This window comes from Micromesistius poutassou (assembly GCF_964030765.1).
Source record: "Micromesistius poutassou genome assembly, chromosome: 10".
Taxonomy (NCBI): Eukaryota; Metazoa; Chordata; class Actinopteri; order Gadiformes; family Gadidae; genus Micromesistius; species Micromesistius poutassou.
In genome coordinates, this window is record NC_140280.1 from 19,011,065 (window position 1) to 19,033,156 (window position 22,092).

The 22,092-nt window shown below is 43.8% G+C and overlaps 1 protein-coding gene across 1 annotated transcript in view; it reads right to left on the reverse strand.

Moving 5' to 3' along the window:
* Positions 1–8,278: 8,278 nt before the first annotated feature.
* Positions 8,279–22,092, reverse strand: part of LOC311354850 (cell adhesion molecule 2-like) — a 15,282-nt gene continuing 1,468 nt past the window's right edge. The window contains exons 4-6 of the mRNA XM_084474713.1: positions 18,268–18,375; positions 9,044–9,166; positions 8,279–8,432 (exon numbers count right to left, since the gene is read on the reverse strand). Of these exons, the coding sequence (XP_084330839.1) occupies positions 8,314–8,432; positions 9,044–9,166; positions 18,268–18,375 (350 nt within the window). The 3' untranslated portion in view covers positions 8,279–8,313. The remainder of the gene's footprint in view (positions 8,433–9,043; positions 9,167–18,267; positions 18,376–22,092) is intronic.

The window sequence follows — 22,092 nt, forward strand, 5'->3', positions numbered from 1 at the left end:
CAAGGACGTAATGGGTCTAAACCCCCTTGCATTGCGTCGACGTGGAACCATAATCAGCCCTTTAGTTTGTGTTTGACGAGGGCTTTCAAAGCGCACCACAAATGTGAACTTTCCTGACTTCCCGTTTTTGAAAGTTAACTTCATCCTCAAACATTTAAATCTCGCCGTTGTTGAAATGGCACCCAAGCTGTCTGTGTTTTAAACCAGAAGACGCAATTCAATTAACGAGAGAGAGACGGGAGAAGCCCTATTTCTAAACAATAACTAGCCTGCTGGTTGTTTGACGGAGTTGATTAGCTCGCCAGCTCAAGATGGGAGCCGTGTCCATCTGTCAGTGCTCCGTCTGCCAGCGTCTGTCAGTGAGCTCCCTCGTCTTGTCTGCAGGCATACGGGGAGGAAACGTATACGGAGGATTCCTCCTTCCATAGCTCGTCCTAGGAAAGAGGAATCGAACCATACTGAGCCTTTGTTTCAAATGCATACCTCGTACCTTTTACTCACGACTGTTCTCATTTAGCAAAAACCCTCTTCATCCCAGAGGACGAGGAGAGGCTACGGGGTCACAGCGACCTGCTCCATGAGAGTCTTAACCGGCTCACATATTTTATATCACAAACACATCAGAGGTTCTCACTACTGTTTACGAAGACCGGTACACCAACTCTAAATGATCAAGATATGTATATCCGCTATAAATGTGAAGGCCATTCAAGTGCCCTTTCAAAATGTAATGTTGGGGTTGAGGCTAACAACAAAACAACCAAACCCATTTCTCAGTTGACGCCCCCTTGCAGCGGGCGAAACACTTTTAATAATCTCATTTCACATCTCCCGTATCGCCACGCAGCATCAAAACATGAACAATTGTGTTGCTCTGAAAAGATTTGGGATAATATTTTCAAGCATCCCAAAGAGGGGCTGCACTTAGTGTGTCTGGGTGTGTGTGTGTGTGTGTGTGTGTGTGTGTGTGTGTGTGTGTGTGTGTGTGTATGTATGTATGTATGTATGTATGTATGTATGTATGTATGTATGTGTGTGTGTGTGTGTGTGTGTGTGTGTGTGTGTGTGTGTGTGTGTCGTTCTGTGTGTTTGTGTGTCTGCGTATGCTGGTGCACATACATGCGTGCGTTGTTGCAACAATACAATGACACCACATGAAAGGCTCCCCGGGCCATTCATCCAGAGCTGGGCTGAGGAGCGAGAAGGTCTGGGACAATAGCCTCAGCACCTTGAAGGTGTAGAGGGAGTTGTGTGGTTGTGTGTGTGTGTGTGTGTGTGTGTGTGTGAGAGAGAGAGAGAGAGAGAGAGAGAGAGAGAGTGTTGGAATAGGCTCTGTTGAGGAGCAGAGAATGAGCGGCAAGAGTGTTAGAGGAGCATAGAGAGGGAGAGATAAAAAGAGAGAGAGAGAGAGACAGAGAGAGAGAGAGAGAGAGAGAGAGAGAGAGAGAGAGAGAGAGAGAGGAGAGAGAGAGAGAGAGAGAGAGAGAGAGAGAGAGAGAGAGAGAGAGAGAGAGAGAGAGAGAGAGAGAGAGAGAGAAATGGACAAAACAGAACAGGGGTGCGGGGATTGCGACAAAGGGGTGCGGATTGATACAATGGGATGAGATAAGGCTTGGAGGGGGGGCTAACAGAGAGGGAGCTCATAAGGGAGCAACGCAGGAGCATGGGGAAGGGAAACTGGGAAAGGAGGATGTGAGGCCGGAAGCGGGCAGAGCTGCAGGGACGTGAACATGCAGCATATGCAAGCAGAGGTGCAGCGTAGGAAGCTTCTCCCGGCGTTCAGTTCCAGGGTCTCGCTCTGCTGGCAGGCTGATAAGCCTGGCAGGTATGAAGCACCCCACTGCATATATCGCATATAGGATTTATGCTCAGCTTCTGGCGGTTCTACTGTGTGTGTGTGTGTGTGTGTGTGTGTGTGTGTGTGTGTGTGTGTGTTTGGATACACATGGTCGGGATCCACACGATTGCAATATGCAGATCAGATATATCCTACGGTATAATACCGTTTCAAATCGTACCATTCCATTAAAGTACATGTATCATGTGAAATAATAATATGTGATAAGTGTAAAAATAGTTAAAGATATATCGCTACCATCAGAGAGAGACAGGGACAGAGAGGGCGAAGTAAGAACAATCATAATTACATCTACCACCCCCAACTCCTACCTGCGAGAGGGAAAGGGAAAGAGAAAAAGAACACATCTCTTCATTTTGATTGACTTTACGCGACAGCAGGAGATAAGAGAACGAGGAAGCAGGTGCCGGCAGCCGGCGAAACAGACGAGACAGCTCCTTCACCTCCTCCCTACCTGCTCTCTCTGTTCTTTTAACTGCCATGAATCCAAGGAGAGTTTGTCAACTTTAGTTCTGTTTCATTCCTATATAGTGAGAAAGATCTCCGCGCGGCTGCAGGGTGTTTTATAGGCTTGACAGCTTAAGGTGGGCATGGCAGCGTCCTCCCCAGGTCCGACATGACATTTCCCCTTCCTCACAGCTCAGGTGTCGGGCCTCCCCCTCTCCTGTCAGGGCCCGGCGGCCCGCGGCTTTGTTCTCCACTCCACCTCTGTTCATGATATTACTGCGGGAGCTTGACCCCACTCCCTCAGATGCTCATCTTAAGACGAGACTGACAGAAGATTCTCTTTCTTTTTTTTCTTCAATGGACACTAATGAAACATGTGCCTCTTGTCTGTTTGTTTTATTAAATATACCAGGAGTAATGCTATGAAGCTGCCTGTGTATATTATGCACTTGACAACCACTAATGACACCAATGAGAGAACCATTTGCTCTAATTCCTAGAGCACTTTCTTTTTTTTAGAAATGTGGTTGTGCAGCACTTGATGTGGATCGTTTTTTAATGCTTTTAGAGACTTGGGAATCGCTTTGGTTAAAACCGCCTGCTAAATGAATGAATGGGAATTTAAATGATACTAATGGCAGGTCATTTAATTCCCTTTATCATTATCCGCAGTATACCTATTTGTGTATATACCCTCAGCATGTAGTTCACATTGTACAATTGGATTCTAGTTTTCAATGGCTCCTGTGTCTTTTCCGTGTTGTCTCGCAGAGAAGAGAGAAAGTCTGTATCTTTTCCCTCCCTAAATCCATGCAAGTAGACGATGATGCAAACCCACTCTAGCCAGGAGTAATTCTCACATTACCTTCTGATATAATACCATATATGATACAATACTTCCCCTGTGAATGTGAGGCTTGTATTGTTCTCCATCTGCAGCAAGGGGGGGCTCAGATCGATCACACTCTTAGAAACTCTTTCATTTGCAGATATCAAACAGCTAAAGCTCAAACAGTACACACACACACGTGGAGTAATGAAAGTCAATAAAAAAATGTTTCCGGTAGATGCTGCAATTCATGTTTCATAATGAAAGAATCATCATGAATCATCAGTGCGTTCCTTCCTGTGCGATTCTGCTGTCCTAGCTTCACCCGTGTAATTGATTTTTAAAGATAAATCCATAAAAAACAGAACAAAGACAGGCCACGTGGAAGTGTGTTTTGGCAACTATTTATTCAACAATTGTATTTGAAACATGGGAATGAGCCTCTAAATTAAAACCAAATATCTCCAAGGGCCACTGGGGGGAGGGATTAACCTCAGTCATGGTGCTCATTACTCAGTCTAGTCTGTACAGTACCCCGCCGCCCCCCCCCCCCGCTATACACCAAGAGAGTGCTGCATACTGTCACCCACTGGAACTGTGTGTGTACAGCTGTGTAACGAGCTTTTGGGCGCAATGTGAGTGACAAATATTAAGTGAATTACTACTCCAACCACCTAAAAAAAAAAAGAAAAAAAAAAAAAAAAGAATATTTACATAAAGGTTTCTCTGTCAGAAAGCGATGGCAGAAAAGACAGAAGCATAGATATACACACACATACCCTAACATTGAACAATCTTGGTTATTTTCCTCCAGACAGATATAGCGCGGTGTGTTTTGGAAACTCTTCCGTCATTATATTTTTACATCTCAAGTGGTTACAGCAAAAAAAAAAACTGTAACCCGACGACAGGAAGATGAAAAAGATATGAAATAATCACAATAGTCACTTTTTTTCATCAACATCGTGACAGTTTTAAACTGAAGAAAGTAGATGAGGCGTCGACAAACAGGAAGTGATGAACACTGGTTTAAGACATCTAGCCCCCCCGTCCTCCCTCCCCCCTCCCCCCCTACACCCCAGGACACCACCTCAACCCCCCCTCCCCCGCCCCACCCCCCCACCCCCCGAAACCAACCAAATCAAAATGTACGTAATGAAAATATTCCTGAGATGCAAAATAAAACAAAGAAAGCGCAATCTCCACACTGGTTCACGGTACGTAGCTGCGAGTAGGTACCATGTAGGGCTTCCAGGCCTTTCTACATGTTTCAGAGTCCGGCGCGTGCTAAAGCGTGTCGAGACAGCCGAGTATGGTGGGGAGACGCTGAGAACATGCTACGCTCACGCTATACACGCACGCCAACATCGGATGAGCACAGATGACCAAACGGTTCCTAGATCCCGTGCGTCGGTTGCGTCTGGCAAAGGAAAGAAGCCTGGTTTTTTGAAAGTTGTTGTTGGTTTTTAATGAGAGAGGGATGTGGTGGGATTCTTTTCTGTGGGGGTTTAGAGGTGGTCTGTCAAAGATGAAGAGATTGTGTGTGTGTGATGTAGCAGAGGCAGGAGGTTTAAAGCTTAGTTTTAACGGACAAAAAGAAAATTGTGGACCTAGACCAACAAAGAACTGCAACAGTTATGATTCTATAAAAACAGAGTACCCTGGCGGGTGTGTAGGCAGTTAAACACACAAAATAAACACACAAAACAACATGGCTATTATATAAAAAAATCAACATTTGGAAAGTGTGGGTACAGGTTGGAGTTCACAGCGAACAAAATCGAATAAAAAGAGCATCCATTTGAATCTTTTATTTAGAAAAACGAGTAAATGAGAGTGCATATTTTGTGTGTTTCTAACAGCACATTGTGGCAAATAAAAACACAACTGTTTTAAAAATGCAATTTAATAAATGCATGATCATAAAAGCTATGAAATATGTGTATTGTATCTCATAACCAATTTATCGATGAGGAATAGATTAAGTCCACGACAACGCCTGGATTTACTAACACTTAGTTTAATACTAATGTATTCTTGCTCGTGGAGGGATCCAGTAGGTTGAACCAACAAAAGAGCACTTAAGCCTTGGCAAAATTATAAGCGGAAATGTGAATCGGGTGTTTTCGGTTCAAAACTAATAGATACACGTTGTAATATTATATAGTTGGACCTAGGGTGGAATATAATTCATGTTCAACCTCTACTTTCAACTAAAAAAGGAGAAAGACATTTATTAAACGATTTCCAACTTGGAGTTCACTTAAACAGTTTGTTACACACATAAAGTAATCGATAACTAATCTATAGTTTTTTTTCAGTTTAAGAAGGAGTGGATTTTACATTACTCTATAAAGGAAACACAAACAGTTCTCTTATTTTCTTTCTCCTAGTAGATATGTTTCAGGTCTGAATACCATAGTGTTGTCAGCTCTTTCTTTTTTTTTTACAAGATTTATTTCAACTTATTCTATGAAATATGACAATTGATTAAATTCCCCAAAGCCCCACATATGTCAAACATAACTACTGTAGGCAAATCTTGAATGTGACAGTAATATACATCAGTATTTTTTTTAAGTAAACTGTACTTGGTCTTCAATGGTCTCCTTAACTGTAGGATGAACTTTCAAAGTCAGTGGAGGAAAATGTAATGATGATGTCTCTACAAAAATATGAAAGAAATTACACACACAAAAAACAAACAAGGCCAGCCGATATTACAGCTTGAGATTTCCAATTCAACGTGTACTTTTCTTTTCCTTTTCCTTTCACATCAAACCCATTTGGACCTTTTAAACAACTTCATTTCAAATAAATTAAGGAAGAGAAATAAACCCCCAAAAAAGCATGCCAATCTGTAGTACCAAAGTAAAGTTTACCACACATTATATACATGCCTGGTACTTGAACTCATCAAAGTGGTCTTTTTCATGATATGCAGATGCAGTAACAAATTAATAAAAATGAATTCCTGTTGTAAATAGATATAGTGGCTAATATACACATTGGAAGGGATCAGGGAATCAAAAATCTAACAGCAAATTTTCACTATTAATCACATTTTTTTAGCAGTCACAATATACAACTTGGAGCTCAGATACCATAAAACCAAACAAAAAAAGGTAAAATAAAAAAGTATAGAAAACTAAAATAAAACACACACTTGCAAAGTAAGACGTGTTCATCCAAACTCAGAGAAAGAGAGAGAGAGCGAGAGAGAGAAAGAGAGAAAGAGAGATTCTGGTCAAAAGCCATTCTGTTTGGACATTCTAGTTATTGGCAAGGGCACGCCCCCTCCGAACCAATTTTGTGCTTCTGTGTTTGTCTTCATGTATTTAGTATCGGGGCAGAACAGGGTCTGGGTCGGACCAACATCAAACACATTTGGACCTGTGAAGTAAGCGGTGAAATGAGCCATGGTACAATGTGTCCCTTGTATCTGTTCAGTCTGGTTAGCGTGATAGCATCTGGTGATTTGGGGGTACTGGGAGTATCTGCCGATGACAGCCATCACAACACGAGCGTAGAAAAGTCATTTTTTTCTTTTTTTTTTATATCATATAGTTGCTGTAAACTACTCTGTAAAGAGCAGGCTGTACTTCAAGCGGGGGGGCAAAGAGCCAAGTAGTTGAAAATATCGGAGCTTTAGAGTACAGGCTGCAGCGATGAATCTGCCATGAGGCAGTTTGAATGAATGATGTTGGCTCAACACGGTTGTCAGCTACAGGTACAGATGTTCATTCATGTCATCATGTAGACTCCAAGAGACGAGCTAAAGTGATGGGGGCGAAAGTGGGGGGAGGTATGGAGTACAAACAAAGATGGGTGGTGGGTTGAACTCCCCAGAGCCATATATGATGTGAATCACAAAGTAGCAGAGAGATGCAGTGAGACATACGATGCGCCGGGCTTTAGCTAAACCCACAGCGAGAGCAGAGCAGAATATACAGGCTAAGCTACATAAAAACGGCGGATTTCGCAAAATGTTTCTCCTTTTATTTCTGTGATTGATTGTGTGTGTCCGACGCAGTGCGACCTAGCATCTCTTACGTATATTTTTGGTGTGACTTAATCTCGGCTTCTCTAAAACAGTTACTACACTAACCTTGACCTGATGAACTAGAAAGAAAAAAAGGTCAAAAGTAAACACACACACACACACACACACACACACACACACACACCGGACCAACCCTGCTACAGTGTTACAGAAATCCCTCTGCTTATCTTACAACTGTTTTTTTTCTTTCTTTTTAATTACAAGTCTGTTCAGAGGAGGAGTAGGAGAAGGAGGAGAAAGGACGGAGGGTAATCTCAACATATCATAATCAGGGTTGATAAGACATCAATAAGGCAGAAAGAGCGCAGGCTTTCATTCAAAGAGAAAACTTTGAAAACGAAATGCATAACTGAGAGCAGTGAGCCTTAGCAATGGGATATCAGCCAGGGAGTAGACAAACGCAGAGATCGTTTTCTTTACCAACGTGTGGACAGAGGACGCATGAAGGCCTCGATCAGGGCTGGAGCTGCGTGTGCACATGTGTGTGTGTGTGTGTGTGCGTGGGCGTGTGTGTGTGGGTATGCGTGTGTGTACAGTAGTAGGCACCATGTAGTGTACATGTGATGTGATATGTATCTAAAGACAAGTGCGATAGGAGATCTATGAACCAGGGAAGGAGGGAGGGAGGGAGAGAGGTGGACAGGGTCCCAGCATGTGGTTGTGTTGGCACACACGTGTTTGAAGATAATCGTGTCGAAGTGGACGAAAAAAGAACCAAAACAACATGGACAATAAAAAAGTAAAAAAAAAAAAAGGAAGATGGCCACCTGTGAAAATCACAAAACGAAAGCAAACAGCAAACAGACAGAAACGAACGGCGTGCGGTGGAATGAGAGCCATGGTGCAGAAAGGCAGTAACAGTACAACAGCGTGACTGGCCCTGTCCTGTGGGCCCCCCCCCCCCCGGGGACACCCCCCCCCCCCCCCCCCCCGGTGGGCCGCAGCCGGGGGGTCCAAAGCCGAGACAACACAGAGGAGGAGGAGTAGCAGAGGAGGGGGGGGGGGGGGACAGAAAGAGAAGGAGAAAGCAGAGACGGGGGGGGGGCGAAAGGAGGGGAGTGATGGGGGGGCCAGGCGGGGAGGGTAGAGGGGGAGCGGGGCGGCTCCCCCTGCTGTCTAAATGAAGTACTCCTTCTTCTCCTCTGTGTGGGCGTGGTTGCCCTCGGCGTTGATGATGGCCGTGTCGGCGTCGGGCGCGTCGTCCGCCCCCTTGGCCTCATTGGTCAGGTACGTTCCTGGGACAGCCAATGAGGTGGGTTCAGTGAGTGAACGTGTGAGGCAACTCTCTGTCTCTATCTATGTGTCATTCTGTCCGTCCGTCCATCTGTCTGTCTGTCTGTCTGTCTATCGATGTATCTATCTACCTACCCACCTTCTTATCTACTTACATATCGACCTATCTACTACTGTATCTATGTATGTCTGTAATTGTAATTGTAATTGTAATTTATTTTTAAGACAGGGGCAATGCACAATAAAACATTAATCTTGCACAACAAGAAAATATGCATTGTGCCAGGTTTTAGCAGATTGCTATTTTCCACCTGCAGTCCCTTAATTAATTCGGTATGTCTTCAGTATTTATAATTCAGTTAAATTCAGAAACTTAATGACCACTAAGGAACTGCTGTTTGAATTTCCATGTAGTGCTTCAGCTCAAAACAAACAACAGAACAGTATAAGACAGTACAATATATACTTTCTTCTAGGAGAAGTCATCAAAATGATAAAACATTATTATTATTTTTTTTAGCTCAAATAACCGTAAAACTTAAGTATGAATGAAAAAAATAAGTATGTATATAAGATCCAATTGAACAGTTGAGGACAATCAGCTGTGAGTTACCTTTATGTCTGGCCAGGTATCTTCCCAGAACAATGATCAAACACAAGGTGACAAACACCACCACGGCCACAACACCTCCGATCAGGGCGTGGTCAGTACCGTGCTGCCCAAGTGCATTGGGATCTGCGGAGAGAGAGACAGAGAGAAACAAACAGAGAAGAGAGAGAGAGAGAGAGAGAGAGAGAGAGAGAGAGCGAGAGATAGAGAAACAGACAGGGAAGAGAGAGAGAGACGTAGAGGAAAAACAGACAAGGAAGAGAGGGAGAGAGAGAGAGATATATAGAGAGAGAGACAGATAGAGAGAGAGAGAGAAAGAAAGAGAGCGAGAGAGCAAGGGATAATTAATTCATAAGGCAAAACAAATGATAAGCGAGGTGGAAAAGAGGCAGATAACAGAGAAAAGGGTAGTTGGTCGAGACAGGCAGACGAAGAGAGGAGAATGACAAGTACCAGTATGCACTGAATAAAACAGAATAAAAGATCAATCTTTGTGATCATTGTGTTTGACAGGAAAGCGGTTTTCGTCCGTGGGGCCGGAGGTAATGTTTTGCCTCATTGTTTCAAGTTTGATTTAATTCTATCTAAACCATCAAGCCTGTGAAACAAATTGTTTTTATGTTTCGTTTTACCGGGCGGCATAGCCCCCTGAGAGATGTTAAGGGTTGGATGACATTTTGCCAGGAGAAGTGGAGGGGGCTGAGCCAGCAGGCCTCTGAGTTGATAGATGACCTGGTGTGACCCCCCTCCTAAGCCGCCTGCAGATGCTTGTGCTTCCTCCGCTTGGAGCAGCTAAACAGAGGGGCGGGGCTTGCGGTGAAAGATGCTAATTGAACAGTAGGTAACATTTATATCAGTCCATGACGACTGGGAACAACGTTTTATATGCTCTGCCGTTTAAAACACTGACTGACGCGTGTGTTTGTCTCTGGTGTGTATATAGAGGTGACACTTCTGCATTTGCACCCTTTTTCCAAAGAAAGCTCATGGTCAACAATGTGATGAATCATTGCCTTAGTATATGGCCTTTTCTTACTGCCATTCTTTTTTTGACCACGGACATAGTCCATGAGATGATGAAACATCAGGGTGAGGCAAATCCATTATTATTTTTATGTGAAAAGCATTTGATACAGAAGCAGAATTATTTAGGCCTGGCTGATGTGGTGCCTTATGTATTTTTATGCTCCTGTGACATATTATCTTTGAAAAAGTGCACAGACATTCTTCCAAAGCTTGATTTGATATAATAGTGTAGCAGAGCCAGCTCCCATTTCAATATTTATAGGACTGTCGTTGTTGCTAGGCCTTGTTCATTGGCCATCTTTAATAAATGAAAGGAGCTCTGTGCCTTTTTCAGCCAAATAATCAATATAAACTGGTAAAACAATGCATCTCCTTGTTTCGTGCAGCTGTATCCGTTATCGGAATCAGAAACAACAATTTTTTCAGGCGGTAGAACTAATAGCCTTCTTTTCAAAGGTATTATTTATTAGTGCAGTGCTGTCATATGTGCACTCTTCCATTAATAACTTTCTGTCGATGTCTGTGAAAGGAACGCAAAAGTTAGTGTAATTGATAATATAATGAGTTACCACACTTTCAAATTGAAGTAATCACCGTTGAGAAAAATATCACATATTAAAAATAATTTCCACATCACTGTCAGCCAGTATCATAAACCTGTGGGCAAGGCAAGACACTGCACTTCTGCCAGCCAGAAAATGAACTATATTATGGTGTATATAGAGTATGCAGTAAACAGAAATGTAGGAACAAGCTGCCACTGAACTTCAGTTCAGAGCGCAGAATACTCTAGATGAACCGTCACTTCCGTTGAGGCCTCAAAGTCTCTTGCTTTCTAGACTTTGAGGGATGCCGTTTCCATCCCACCAATAACAAATAGATCTACGAGGGATAGGTTAAATGCATGCATTTCAAATACGATTTGATATGTAAGTATGGTCAGCATACAGCAACCCTCTGTATCTTGCCGTTTGTCAAGAAGCCCAGCTGTCACCTCATATCAGTGGAGAGCCTGGCGGATCTTTCTTTGACCTTCCCTAAGCAATCTCAAAACGGTGGGAGTCCTTATTTTAGATGAGGTCATGATCCACTGGCTTTTGCTGCTGAGATTTATTTGAAATAAACAGGGTGCAATAGGGATCAATAGAGAAGCCCAGGGAGTTAACAGCTGGATTTCCAAGTGTGCTAAAATTCAGGTGAGAATTCTTGGACATTTTCAATTCCAGACACAAAGATCAGGGTAAACTCAGTTCACATACCAGCCTTTTCTTAAAAGCTTTCCTTAAAGCCAGAAATGAGCAGAAATTTCACACTCGGCCTATTGGTGTCTGACACAACTTGAACTCAGAAAATCCAAACAGTGTTGGAATTGACTGAACTCATATCAGACTTCACCTTTAAGCTAAGGTATTTCCTCACCTGCTGTCTTGGACAGAGGCCCGATAGCCACATTTTGTTCTCGGTATTGATTGCAGGGTGGGTGAGAGGATGAACAGAAAACAGAGAGGAATAGCTTCTGTGTAGATGTCTTGCTCAATAAATTTGTAATGCAGAACTTTTTGGGATTTTTCGGGGATGCTTCGAAAGCCCACGGCTAGGATAAGACTGCTCCCCAGGGTGCACCATGAGAGGAGAGTGCGCACGCACACACACACACACACACACACACACACCACACACACACACACACACACACACACACACACACAAACACTCTCTCACGTAAGTTAGATGATTAAGATTACTATGTCCCCTGGCGTATGAGTATGTGTTTGGTTGTGTTGGTTTGAGCGTGTGTGTGTGTGTATGTGTGTGAGAGATAGAGAGAGAGAGAGAGAGAGAGAGAGAGAGAGAGAGAAGAGAGAGAGAGAGAGAGAGAGAGAGAGAGAGATAGGGAGAGAGGGAGCGAGAGCATGGTTATTTAATGCAAGGTCAAAGTCGATTAATTTGATTCAGAAAACTAATTACTGCTGCTAATCATTTAGGAACAACTACCCGTGGACCAGGAAAGACTATCTTAAATATTCATCCCCCCCCCCCCCCCAGAAGAGGCTAGTGTGGTCAGTGGGGAAGCAGCAGTTAATAACAAACAAGTCAAACTGGTTGTACTTAAGCAATATCACAGGAGAGGTGCTGTTATACTGAATAACAGTCTGGCTGTGATCCGGTATTCAGTATAACAGCACAACCTTGATGGTGATATTACTTTCATATGCCAGCTCTACAAGCGTCATTTATTAGTTCTCAGTAATAAGTGACAACAGATTATTGATTTGGCTCTGCCAACACAAATAGTTCTGCAACTAGACTAGGAGCCTTGCTGAGCATCTTGCTTGGCAAGATCTAGCTTACAGGTCTACAAGTTACTGCTGGCCAGCTACTTTGTATCATGAACAGTTATCAGTATGGTTCCATTTATTTTGCAACAAGTGCAATGAGAGTCTTTTGACAGTCAATTAGGCAGCCTGTGTGATTCAGAACAGCTTCTGATCGTTCATGTAATTAACAGATATTAGATACACCTGTACAGTGGGGTAATACATTTACAGTTCAAAGTCCCGGTGCTTTTAAACACTATCAGCACTCATTGAATGCCCCTTGTCCAATCAAATGACTAAAATCAAACTAATAAAATAAACTGGTTGAAATCAACTGTTGTATTATAAGGTAATAATGTCCTCAACCTCATCCGCTTATCCGGGGTCGGGTCGCGGGTAATAATGTCTATCAGGATATTCATATTCTTTACTACTAAGTAATTTAGCAGACAATTTAACCAAATCAACTTGCAGTAACTTCAGCGGGCAGAGGATCGAATTGCCTACAGGTAGGAGGTGAACTTTCAGGGACTGAAGCCAGTCTCTCTTAATTGGGAGTTAAACATTTTCAACCTGATAATGAAGAAGACCAGCAGTGTGAGATAACTGGTTCAAGCCTATCATCCACCTATCGTTTGCGTGTACGGTTGTACCGGTACTCACAAAGCGGTCTGTGTGTGGAAGTAAAAAGAATGTGGGTTTGTCTTGTGAACACTTATTGCTGTGACAATGTTTTAACTGTGATCAATGACACACACCATCCACTGGATGTATTCAATTATCATTTTGTCAGTTCCGATTTTGCTCTCCAAGCTGTTTAACATGACAGCTGATCAATGAGCCGGTCTAGAAGAGCAGGAAAAAGTTTCCGTTACGTTTAATTGATCCTATTTTCATCAAAGACTGAGGGTACTCAACTTTCTCTAAATAAGACAGGATACAAGAGAGGGAGAAAACGTAGGAGGGACATTTATCGATTCTTCAGGATTTGATTAAAAGCCTTTTTCAGTTTCATGAAGTGTTAAATGTGATGAGGTTGCATGTTGCCCATAGCATTTAGCTTGCACTTCCCATCCTACCCAAGAGACGCTATGAGCAGACCTTCCTGATGGTTTAAACACACTGAATTAGCAATAAAACAACCTCCACAGCGCATGAGGAATGCATCTCTAATCCTCGCCTTCACCCCCACCATTTACAACCCACCGATCAATAGGAATGGGACTCAGCAGTCAGCACTCCTTTTTCTTCGAATCTACTTAGCTTGTCTCGGCATTAATGCAACTTTAATGCAGTTTGAGTGCAGCTTTAAGGCAGTGCGCACCATTGAAGATAATAACAACACATGTGATGGGAACATGGTGTTCCGTTGAAAAGTTATCTGCACAACACCAAAGTTGGAGATTCTCAAGCACTGACATGCCCCTTGTTGTTTGATATAGGGCCGTGGTAATAAACAGACTTTGTTATGAGCCACGGGAGTTTAGCTTCCTTATGATTTCGTATTGGAAGGCAATCAGTGGATCAGATATACAATATTGATGCAAAATGTGACATTCCATCAAGTATCAGAATCATACTTATTTCAGAAACATTCAATACATAGAAACATAAAGGCATGTGCAACCAGCTATAGAATTAATTACTGGCATTACTAAAGACAGAGAAGACCCTGGGAGAAGCGCTACGCAGGATCATCTACCAGCCGACTTTACAGAAAGTTCTATACATCCCGGAAAAAACAGCAGATTGTGTGTGGGCCGTGGATTGTCAATCACAGATGTATGATTGTTGATGTATACACAATTTTGTTTTTTATCAAAAGCTCTCTGCTGAAGGGTTAAGCAGGTTACTATGGTAACACCCGGCCTCCTCCCCCCCCGACGGTGAAACCGCCGAGCGACTTTGCACGAGGCGATGAAAATCCCACATTAAGCGAGCTCCCCTGTGTCGTCTCCTCCCCGATACAGTACTCAAAGCTGTTGGTCTTTTGATAGAAGTCGTTCTCTCCTTTATTTCCCTCAGGATCAAACTAATGAAGCCGGGAAACAAAACATCCGTCTCAAGACGATTCCGTCTTTTTATTTGTCTTCCTCCGCAGACAGAGACGCTTGACTTAAATAATATCAGAACCTCTCGCCGGGAGAGAGGGTGTCCCTGCCGTGGTCACGAGACGTGGAAATGTCAAATCTTTCACCAAACCGCCACAAATAACACCCCTTGTTATTTGTTTTCTACTTTTTTCCGCTTCACAAGGTCACGGCCTCTTCGCGTGGGTGTCGGCAAATGGGCTTGGCAGGGTGTTTATGGAGCGTAGCGGTGGTTCTGGAGCGGGGGGGGGGACGGAGGGCCGCTGGCTCCTCTTGTGACACGGAGCCCTTGATACATAGAGAAGGGTCATTACTGACATTAACACCGACGGGGCAGCAGGGGGGGCGCGGCGGCTGTGGCTACAAGGTGCCAGAACTTCATTTACATAATGCATCACGCGGGACGCATCAGTATGGATGCTCCACTCAGCGACCCTGTGTGTGTGTGTGTGTGTGTGTGTGTGTGTGTGTGTGTGTGTGTGTGTGTGTGTGTCTGTGAGTGTGAGTTTGAACGCATGTGTGTGTGTTTGTGTGCAAGTGTGTTCACATTTGCCCTGGTTTGCATGTCAATAAAGGGTAGAGGTAGACAATTTGTATTTCTTTTCATAACAAGATAATCGGTTATTATGCTTTATTTACTTGGAAAAGAAAACACAATCTTAGTGATCATCTTTTTTGATAATATGCAACAAAGAATACGCGTATGAAGCTAATCTAAAAAGCCTATTTTGTTGCTGGTTGATTTAATTATATTCCTGAAAATAAGAAAATAAAAGGTGTTAAAACAAGGATATTGTTATTGTTATATTGTTATGTCCATATTAATAAAATGCTGACAAATTCCAGGCCAGTCTCAGTTGAATATGTATCCCTGCTCTATTGCCCTGCTGGCTCAGGCACTGTGGTTGTCATGACAGCTAATGAGACTCGTTGAGATCAAAGGCAATAAGGACAAGCTCTTGACTCTCAAAGAGCACTTAAATCAGGAGGATCAATTAAGATGGAGGCGCTGCACCAATGGCTTTTATAGCTGCCAAATGCCCAATAACAACGGCTGACTGATCAGAAAATAGAAGGGGAGGAATAAATACATTTCACTCTGTTTTTCTAATGACACGTATACATATTTATCAAACTAAAATAAGTAATGGTAATAATTTGCGTTTTTGAATTGTTCGTTATGTCTTGTTATGATTACTGATTATTGTAATTTGGGTCTTGAAATCACAGTTTGCTTTGTTGTTTTAATACTAGACCCATTTTTCACAGGTTTTAAGCAGCTAGGTTGTCTTTAAACTTCCTGGAACTCAAGCCACTGTTGTTATGTACTTGCACCAATATAAATGTACATCAAACAATGGATTTCTGTTTAATGAGTAAAAATAACTGCCAAAGCAGAGATGAATGAAATTCAAATTTGAAGCAAATTATTTGTTAGATCATTCTCTGCGAAAACAAAAAGGCGTCTGCCACATGCAGATCAGGTATTGGTCCTGTTAAGCCCTTGTATCTATTCTACTTTTACATCAGGGCCTCTTTTGTATAATAGTTAGGTTATTATTAATTCATCATTGATAAACCGCCAGGTGCAGCCCAGACTTTAAGCTGTTAGACTGTATACTGTTTGGTTAACTGTAAACCTTACGTTGCAATGGACTGGCCTCCTTATTAGAGGTAAACAGATAAGAAGATGGATTACATAATCACTCACAATTAACAATTATTAAGAGCATAGCTTAATTCTATAACTCAGCATTTTACCCTTATATTAAGTTGGTCCATCTTCATTAGATGGACTAAATTCATCCCAGAGGGAAATTAAGGAAATTATCTTATTACAGCGAGAAAATGGCAGGTAATTGTTGCTCCTTGGTTAAATCAAAATGACTGACGGTCGTGAGATGCAACAGGAAGAAAACATATTAGCTGCCCTGTGAGCCTTGCTTGTCTAGTTGCATATTGCTAAACAATGCCTCTAGATGGGCCTTCGTTACGACATAAGTGACAGCTAGACGCAAGATTAGAGCGGGAGAGCAGCGCAGGAGACGTCATGGAACACAACCAGAATATTTGCGGGACACAACTATCTACGACAAGATCTGAAATAACACGCTTTGCAGATGTTGTCTCTCTGATGAGGAGACGTTGAGTAATCAGAGAATATATCACACAGAAGCGTTCAAGCCACGAAGACACATCTTCGTGGCTTGTAGCTGGGGGAAGAGCTGGGGGAGGAATCTAGCACACAAGGTTTCCCGGGACAAACAGAGAAAAGCCAGCCTGATATGCTACCCATGTGCCAGCTCTGGGAGCACTTTGAAGACCCATTGGAAGGAAGAAGCAAAGAGCAAGGAACAGAGCGGCCTTGTTCCGGTTTCCGAACAAGTGAGGAAACGCGGCGTAACTCGGAGGGGAGAAAATCGGAGAGAGGGAAACGAGAAAAGACAACAGAAAAAAAAAAAAGATATAAAGCTTTGAGCAAACCAAGCAGAGGAACGACAGAGTGGGAGTCTGGAAGGTAATAAGAGAGGAAGATGAAGGCACAGAGGAAGCGAGAGGTGGAGGCTGAGAGGGCGGGCTCTTTTTTCGCTGGAGGGGGAGACAACCTGGAAACCGGAGAGGCAGTGGTAGGTGGATGAGAGACCAGAGGAGAGAGCACAGGGCCCGCCGGTTCGTCTGTGGGACGAGAGCTGTACTGTTCTGAAGAAGCCGGCAGGAGATGGAGGAAGTGATAATGGAACCGGAGAAGGCCGGTTGGGTAGCGGTCGGGGGGGGACGGGGGTGGTGGGGGTGGGGGGCGGAACAGAGTAAGAGAAAAGAAAAAAAAAGAGCCCGGGAAGAGCCAGAGAGAATGACTGGGTACGTGTATCTCTGGAGAGTACGCTGCGCCGTATGCATTTGGTAATGCAGCGGCAGGATAAAAGGCGTGGATTATGTCTGCCTGTTCTCTGTTACATAAAGGCAGGAGCAGTCTCTCGGAAAAGCCAATTTTGTGATCCGCGCGCCCATGTGGCCCGCGCTCCTCATAAAACACACGGCCGGTTGAAGCTATCCTGGAACAACTTAAGACGCGTTGCGTTCACTCCCTGTGCACAACAGATCAGGGAATTAATTATCCAGCATACATTTGTTTAGTGTTTTTTTCACGGCTCCTGGATTAGGGACGTCACCGGCGGCTGAATTATAACAAGAGTGTGGAGCAAGAAAGCGCACCGCGGGGGGGGGGGGGGGGGGGCGGTGAAATATAGATCTCCCCGCACACACACCTTGGGCAGTACAGAGTCAGCTCTCTCTGTCTCTCTGTGGCGCTCCAGGGAGCGAAAGGAGGAGGCACAGAGGAGGAGGAGGAGGAGGAGGAGGAGAGATGGGGGGGGGAGGGGATGGGGGGAGGAGGGGAGATGGTGGAAGGGGGGGGGGAGGGGAGGGGAAGGGAAGTGGGGAGGGCAAAGGGTAGGGGGGAAGGGTGAAATGCAAAGAAATAAAGTGACGAAGAAGGAGAGGCAGAGAGGAGGTGGAGAGCAGAGGAGAGGATTGGAGGTGGAGAGGAGACACCGAGAGGAGGAGGAGGAGGAGGAGAGAGAAAGAGGGACGTAGAGGAGAGGGGAGGATACGGGCAAGGGACAAAGAGGAGGAGTAGAGTAGAGGAGAATAGAGGAGGAGAGGCAGACAGTGGACCAGGAGAGGATAGGAGGCGGAGGGGAAAGGAGGGAAGGGAAGGAGAGGACGGAGAAGTGGATAGGCAGGAGGGTGTAGGACGGGAGGAAGGAGGAGGATGGAGGAGGGGCTACTGTACCTGTGTCAGTGACCGTAGGGTCTGACGCGCGGGGTCGGAGGGCACTGGAGACTGGAGGAGTGGGTGGGGGGGGTGAGGTGGTGGGTGGAGGCGGGGTGGTGGGGGCGTCTGGTGGAGGGGATAACACACACACATGCACGCGTACGACAAAATGATACACAGCACAAAGCCACAGTCACACACACATAACAGACACGTATAACAGACACAGATCAAACAATGGTACAAACTAAATGGAACTAAAAGCAAAAACAATACAAAGGCAAATACCAGGGAGCCGGCGAAGCAATATGGTAAAAAGCAACATAAATCAAAATAATACGATGCAAAAAATGTTAAACACAGTGATGTCATTCTCTAACCCTAACCCTCATTGGTTCACATTGATTGCTGTTCGTTTAGCTAAATTAAATAGTGGCTTTTTATGTGCATCACTGTCTCATAATACCAAGTGATTTAGTATGTGCTTGTAATCTCAGAATGACCTTTCCTTGGCTTCCTCCGGGTATTCAAGGGATCAGTTTTGCTCAAGGTTAACAGCACTCCTTTATATGAGGAATAGTAGTAACGTCAGTTGGGTCATGGATGGTTTCTTTGCGATGGAGATACTGGCATAAACTGCACAGGTGGACTATGTGTGTGATAACATCAAATTTACACAGTAAAGGGGATATAGTTCAAACAATCTAACGGAAAACCTTCAACTTCAAAAATAGTTGGCATGATGCAAAAACGTATTTTATTTGACATAGTATTACAACTATTACAACTTTTGGAAAATAACTTTATTTTGTGAGTTAAGCATTTCAATATACTTTTATGTCTGGATTCATTTATTGGACACAAAACCCCTTCTTGTTTTGAACCGACTAACAGACAGAAGGTATAACAGGCTTGATCCTCTGGAAGGGTGCTGGGGGAGGCGGGACCCGGGGAACATGACAGTGAGACGGGAAGAAAGGTAATGAGGGGGCGCCATCATTGCCGGCTCCTTCTCCACCACGCCCAGCCTGTTGTTTATGGCCGGACACAACCTCTGCTAATTGGCTCGCCGTAGCTCAGCGCTCCGTGCAGAAGCGTCCTGAGTACGGGGGTGACATTTGAATTCCCTTTAGCGGGGGACGTGGCCCTGTCTCAGATGGGGGGGGGCGGGGGGGTGATCGGGCGAGAAGTGGAAAACAGCTAAAGATGGCATTTTGCATGAATTACGGTAGCGATTGTAAAAGGCTAAAAGCAGTGCTAACCACCGACGGAGGCTAGGAAGTGCCTGAGTGCCATTTAAGGGGAGGTGCAAATGAATCTGGATGGAATAGTTTGACCCGCCCAGTACCCAATTACCTTTTTTTCAGGGCGTGAGAGAAAGCATCTGGGATATAGAGTTGCTGCTGTTAAGTGCATTGCTTTATCTTGTTCTTATGCTGGATTGGCATTTGAATATTGACAAGGAGAAGAGCAAGTCTGGACACACATGCACACAAATGCACACACACACACACACACACACACACACACGCACACACGCACACGCACACGCTCACGCACACACACACACACACGCACACGCACACGCACACACGCACACGCACACACTCACACACACATGTATGCACACACACTCACACACACACATACACACACACACACACGCACACACACACACAGGCACACACACACACACACACACACACACACACTCACAAAAACACACCCTCACCACCGTCATTAGGATTTAAAATATTAAACTCTTACTGATATTTAACTTTATATGATGCATTAAGTTCTCACTGACTGCACGGGTCTTGAATAGCGAATATATCATAATAATAAAACTATAATTCATGGTTTATGGGCGGTATTAGAAGTTAAAGACATGTAAAACTGAATCCTGGGTAGCACTTAAAGGTCTGTTGGTGACAATTGATGGACAGAATGCCTGAAGCTCCCCTATGAACACCTGCTGGATTCTTGAAGGTGATGAAGGATGGAGAACAGTTCTTTGATTTGGTGGGCTTTGAACAATTAAGGTTTTCCTGTGGTCACTTTTGGGTGTTGGTCATTGAGTATTAAGTGTTGAGAGTTGCGAAGATGGACAATTGTTAAGGGACGCTATACAGTTTAGCTATGCTACTCATGATTTGAATTTGGATTTGACTCATCAAAATTTTACATGCTTTGCTTGTTCTGCGTTATATTTTTGCTGGGGTTTTCTTTTAGATTAGTTTCACAGCGAGTCTTCTGACTTCGTCTTACATTGTTACTTTTGTTTCTGACCTACATCTGTCATTGCCGCAATACACAGCAGACTAAAACTCAATCCACAATTGTGTAGATGTGCAGGGACTGAATAGGCTGGTGCTATCTACACGCCATATGTCCAGATTGAAATCAGCCATTCAATACCTGGGTAACTGGGACACAATCTATGTTGAAAAATTTAGCTGGAAAAGGAAGATAAATTGGGCCTCTCCTGGGCTTTATATGACATTTACACTATTGCAGCACTTATTATATCTCCACCACTGTGGATAAAGCCTCAGGAATCCTGATAAACACCAAAAGCCTATTTCTTTCATATTATCCAGGCAATTATTTTTAAGATATTTTTTTCAAAAAGCTATCATTCTGATGCAGTACCTACCTGAAACCTTGAATTTGTCTCTCTATTTCAGGCCTTTCACGGATCTATTCTATGTAAAAGTGAATCAGACGAGAAGAAACTTAAAGTCCTGTTAGTGGAAACCAATTGAAAGGGCTTCGTGACCGTCTTCCTGTAGTTAACACCTGAATACAGATCACCGTCCAGACCACCAAACACCAGCACAGGGGGCATGAACCCAGGTATTCTCTTTGAAGAGAGCGCCGACTTTAACTCCTGGGTAGCGGTGTTGGTCAATATCTCTTGTAGCCCCACAGCGGTGTTGCAGCATGAGCAATGAGCTGCAGCAAACATGTCATTAACTATTGAGAGGATCACGGTTGGATCCTTCACAGGCTCCACGTTCTGGGTTATGCTAACACCCCCGGGGTTGTGCAGAGAAAACATATTTAAAATGGAAGCACAAAATTCGGCTGGTATTACCTGAGAGTTATCCCTCTGCCTCCTCGAAGAAAAAAGGCAGATATCCATACAGTACATTACTCCTTATGATAACTGATGAACCTGTGTGTGCTTGAAGAGTGCATACGTTTGTGTCTGCGAAAGTGTGTGTGTGTGTGTGTGTGTGTGTGTGTGTTGGTGAGTTGTTATGTCGGGTGGTTTACTTTCCCTGGGGTCATAGATGCAAACAATGTTTGCATTCACAGTGTTGTAATATATGGATTGGTCAACCGAAAAACACATATAATTATGTATGAATGTGTGTGGAAAGGCTTGTTGAAGATATGGTTGCGGGTGTATCATTCAACGCAAAACAATAAGGTCTGACCATCATAATCACCTTTTACCTCCAGTGCCTTACAACCCTTTTATAAACCGGAATTAAACTCTGGTTCACTTCCTTCTCCGTGATGCACATTTGCATGTATTGATTTAGAAGATGTGAGTTGCACAGATCTAGTAACATGTGAGGCTGGAAACAACCAAAGTAGACAAACAATATCAGAGCGACTTGGAACTGTGAATCTCAGTTTCGAAACTGAACCAGACAACAGATACAAGCTCAGGAGAGCTGCAGGAATCAAAGCGAGGGTCATGTTTAACGTATGGGTGAATGCCCTGTTTCAGATGGAGCTCCACACATCCACACACACACACCCTGGTGTCGGTGTACGGTGTACGAAGACACACCTACACCGCAAAGTCACAGTGCCTCAGAAAAAGGCACT